Source organism: Gavia stellata, chromosome 13 (assembly GCF_030936135.1).
Source record: "Gavia stellata isolate bGavSte3 chromosome 13, bGavSte3.hap2, whole genome shotgun sequence".
Classification (NCBI taxonomy): Eukaryota; Metazoa; Chordata; class Aves; order Gaviiformes; family Gaviidae; genus Gavia; species Gavia stellata.
The window spans coordinates 16,069,578-16,073,444 of NC_082606.1; the positions used below are offsets into that span (position 1 = coordinate 16,069,578).

General features: G+C 60.1%; 1 protein-coding gene across 1 annotated transcript; it reads right to left on the bottom strand.

Annotated features, from left to right (window-relative positions):
• Nucleotides 1-771: 771 nt before the first annotated feature.
• On the bottom strand, nucleotides 772-3,075 carry AEN (apoptosis enhancing nuclease). The gene is made up of 3 exons (XM_059824013.1): nucleotides 2,391-3,075; nucleotides 1,900-2,100; nucleotides 772-1,549 (listed from the first exon to the last, which is right to left on the bottom strand). Exons 1-3 carry the CDS (start codon nucleotides 3,063-3,065, stop codon nucleotides 1,346-1,348), a joined length of 1,080 nt encoding a protein of 359 aa, XP_059679996.1. The 5' UTR covers nucleotides 3,066-3,075; the 3' UTR covers nucleotides 772-1,345.
• Between the last annotated feature and the right edge of the window lie 792 nt (nucleotides 3,076-3,867).

Consider the following 3,867-nt stretch of genomic DNA (forward strand, 5'->3'; position numbering starts at 1 on the left):
AAATACTGATTTTCTATAACTGTGGCTGTTCAGCTCCCCGGGGAAGCGTGTGACTCGCCATGTCCAGCCCCAAACCCTACTCTGATGGTCACACGCCCAGCTGGGGTACATCTGTGCAGCCATGGGTACCCACATATGCCACCTGCGAAGCAGCAGCCTGCAGGCAAAGCCACTGCAGGTGAGCATCAGCCCATCCCCACGCTGTCACAGCAGCCCGCTCCACAGCTCAGCATCATTCCACCCCGCAGAGCAGGCACGGCTCTTGCTCCCAGACCCTGTGCGCAAGGATGCAGGGTCGGCAAGTCCCAGCAGCGCCTCTCCTTTACACAGGGAGCTCCCTGAGCTGGGACAGCCCAGCTTCTGGAGGGTGACACAGTGGGATGCTTTCTCTCTTTCTCCAAGCAGTCCACAGTGCTGGGCAGCAGGGCTCTGACTGAGCCCATCCCCTGCTCCTCCTGCCTTCACAGGGACATCCCCAGAGCAGAGGGGACCAGTCCACGCCCCAAGGAACTGCTCACTCCAGCCACCATCAGGCACTCAAAAGCACCTTTTCTAGTTACAGGTGGGTTTTAAGCACTGGGGCACAGCAACAGACACAGGCAGTGCATGCCTACCCCTTTGCCAACCCCATCCCTACCCTCTCCCCTCCTGGAGAGCTGCCAGATCAGATCATGCAGCATGCACACAAGGGTTTTGCAAGAACAATTTTTAATTCAGAATTGGACAAATATGTGAATAGTCTATTTAAGTGCATCCCACATTCCTGTCCAGGCTTGACATTGATTAGACCCAGACTTTCTTTTCAGGCTTCACTGTGCAAAGGAGTTGGGGAAGAAAGTGGTTGTTTAACTGGCCCTGGATGGTTTGCAGCCTTTGGGCATGAGCAAGACACCTCAGTCCTCCCATGGGAAGACTTGCCACTCACCTACCATGGGGGTATCCCCTCCCAAAGGGCATGGGAGGTGCCCTGGCAGCCCCAGCCCACCGCCGCAGCCAGAGCACACCCACAGGGGCTCCTCCAGGCTGGCACCAGGGCCCCGCTCGTCCCCGAGCACCAAGGGACAGATGAACACGGCACAGCCACAGCGCTTATTTCTGTGCGACAGCAAGAGGCCACAGACAGCATTTTTGGGAGATCGTCAATGTCCAAGTGCCACCATTTCTCCATTCCCAAGTGGGGCTGGGGCCATCCGACTCCTCTGCACTGCTGCCCACAGCAGGGCCAGGTGCTGGGCAGAGCACATGGGGCACAAGCCCCGGGGAAGGAGGTCGGCGGCCAGCTCCACCTTTAATAGCTGAAGGCATCAGGATGGCCCAAAACACATGGAGAAGACACCGTCCCCCATCACAGGCTGCTTGCCATAAGGTCTGTGGGCCAGTACCGGTCGTCCATGTACTGGTTGCTGTCTGTGGTGGGGTCTGTGATGGGGCTGGGGGGCCGGGGGGGCAGGCTACGGGCCAGCTCTGTCTCCCACTGCACCTCCACCAGTTTATACAGCTCCATGGCCGTCTGAGCATCCTCCACCGATGAGTGCCCTTTGCAGCCAACCTGAGTAAAAGGGAAAAAGCCTCTTTAGAAAAAGGGTTTGGCAAAAATCCAACAGGTCACCTTCTCTGCTTGCTCAGAAGGACCCAAGTGCTGGGGGTTTTGGAGACATCAAAGGTTCGATGCAGCTCAGGAGATACATGCGTATCAAGAACTTTCTGGAGGGCACAGGTCCTGTCCCTGCTTTACTGAGATGCTTAATGGTCAGCTTGATCATAGGTGGGAGCACAGGATGAACAAGGTTCATCTCCATCTCACAGAGAGCACCCACGGAGATGGGGGGACCAGGCTGATCACACAGGCTCATAGCAAACCCAGGAACTGCTCCCCATCTCAAGGTCCCTGGCGCTTACCTGGATCTTTTTCTGCAGCAGGTGCCTGGCCAAGCTCTTGAGCGAGACACTGGCCCTGCCGGGCAGCCCTGCCCTCTGGTTCAGCACAGGGATCCGGCTGGTGTCTCGGGTCCTGTCTTTTGGGTGGAAGTACTTCAGGGCTTGGAAGTCATTGTGGATGGCGTGTCCTACCACAATCTTGTCTTTCAAGATCTTCAGGATCTGGAAGCGTCAGAAAGGGTTAGACAGGCGGTGCAGCAAAAGAAATACCAATCAAGCATGAAATAAATAATTTTTTGTTAAATTCAGTTCCTTCTCACTCTATTTTCTTAGGTTCCCAGAATGGAGCAGTAACAAGCAAACCAACCCACTGCATGGCTTTGGAAGCTCCCTGTCCTGTGCTTGTGTCTCTGCCTCAGATCAGCTCAGCACAGGCCACCAAACACCCCAATTTGTGGCCAGCAGATAACACACAGCCCTTTTTTTTTTAAAATTTCTTTCTTTTTCCTCACCTCTGCCTGGGCAGCCTTGAAGGGAATCGCACTCTTCATGTGCTGCTGGGTGATGCCACTCCAGCGTGTCCGGTAGTCGACGATTGGGAGCTCGGGCTGGACGTACTTGTCGTAGATGACATCCCCCTCATAGTTCACCACAGAGCACCGTGCCAGCTCACTCAGCCTGCCCTGAGGACCAGTGCCCACCATCTCACAGTCGATGGCCACGTACTTACTCGGGCGCAGGAACGGGGAGGATGTCCGCACCGCCTTGGAGCTGCCATTCCCCTGGGACAGCAGCACCGAGTGGTGCCTGGCTATGCTATCCGGAGAGGCGGATGGGGACAGGGATGGAGAGATGACCTGTTTGGGCTTGGGGACCTTCCCACAGCGTGGTGACATGGTGCCACCCACTTTGGTGAGTGTGCTGCGTGCCTCCGGTCCCGTCACGGGGGCCTGGCTGCCCAGACGCCGGCGGGGGCTCAGCAGCCCCTTCTGCTCCAGCAGCGCCCGGCGATCCATGAACCGCTGATGCTTGCGGCTCTTCTTCTTGCTGCAACCCTGCGGCGTGCCAGGACCCTCCGGGAGCTGAGTGCAGCTCCCCGCAGCGGGGCCATGGGTGCCCTTCAGGGTGGGTGTGGAGACCTTTGGGGCAGGCAGCAGCGGGGTCATCTGCCCTTTGCCAGGAGGCATCCCTGCTGGAGTGGGCACAGAGGGACATGAGTACCATGCAGCCCCAATGCCCCCCTGTCAAAAAGGGCCCACATACCCCATGGCACCCGCCCCCCCCCTCCGCGACATATCCCCCCTCCCGCGGTGTGGGCAGGCACAGGCAGCCCAGGCAGGAGCTACGGGGAAGGGGGTACTCGGACACACTGTCACACCCTGTCCCCACGCCCTTGCCCCCTCATTGCCCGGTCCCCGCATGCCCCATTCCCGGCCCCAGACCCCTCCCCATCCCCTTACCCATCCGTAGCCCCCTGCCCACCCCATCGCCCCCCCCGCCCACACCATTACATACATCCTAGGGCCCTGTCTGCACATTACCCGGACCCTCTGTGCCTCATTCCCAGCCCCAGACCCCTGCCCGCCCCACTGCCCGTCCCAGACCCCAGACCCCAGCCCCTGCCCGCCCCCGATCCCGATCCTCCGGTCGCCCCCGGACCCACCGCCCCCTGGCCGGGCCGGCGCGGCTCCCACGTGTCTCTCCCGGAAGCCGCCGCGCTCACATGCCCGGGCAAGTCCCGCCGTGGCCACGCCCTCTGTCTCCCCATTGGCTGCGCGGGAGGGGCGATTTGCATGCCGGGGGGCGGTGCCCACAGCCGCAGCAGGGCGGGGCGGGGCTGCCTCCGCCTCGCTATAAGGCGCCCCAGCTATAACGCGGGGGGTGGGTGGCTGTGTCGGGTTTTCGGTTGGTGAGTGCTGCTGGAGCAGCGCATCTGGTGCTCGGATCCCAGACCTGGGTGCTGCTCAGGGCTTCCAGCCTGTCCCGCCT

What these genes read in the sequence shown, in the direction of transcription:
- AEN (XM_059824013.1), bottom strand. Translation starts at nt 3,065, where the DNA reads ATGCCTCCTGGCAAAGGGCAGATGACCCCGCTGCTGCCTGCCCCAAAG. An exon ending in TCAAGGCTGCCCAGGCAGAG is followed by an intron (nt 2,101 to 2,390) that starts GTGAGGAAAAAG and finishes TGACGCTTCCAG; the next exon opens with ATCCTGAAGATCTTGAAAGA. An exon ending in TGCTGCAGAAAAAGATCCAG is followed by an intron (nt 1,550 to 1,899) that starts GTAAGCGCCAGG and finishes CCTTTTACTCAG; the next exon opens with GTTGGCTGCAAAGGGCACTC.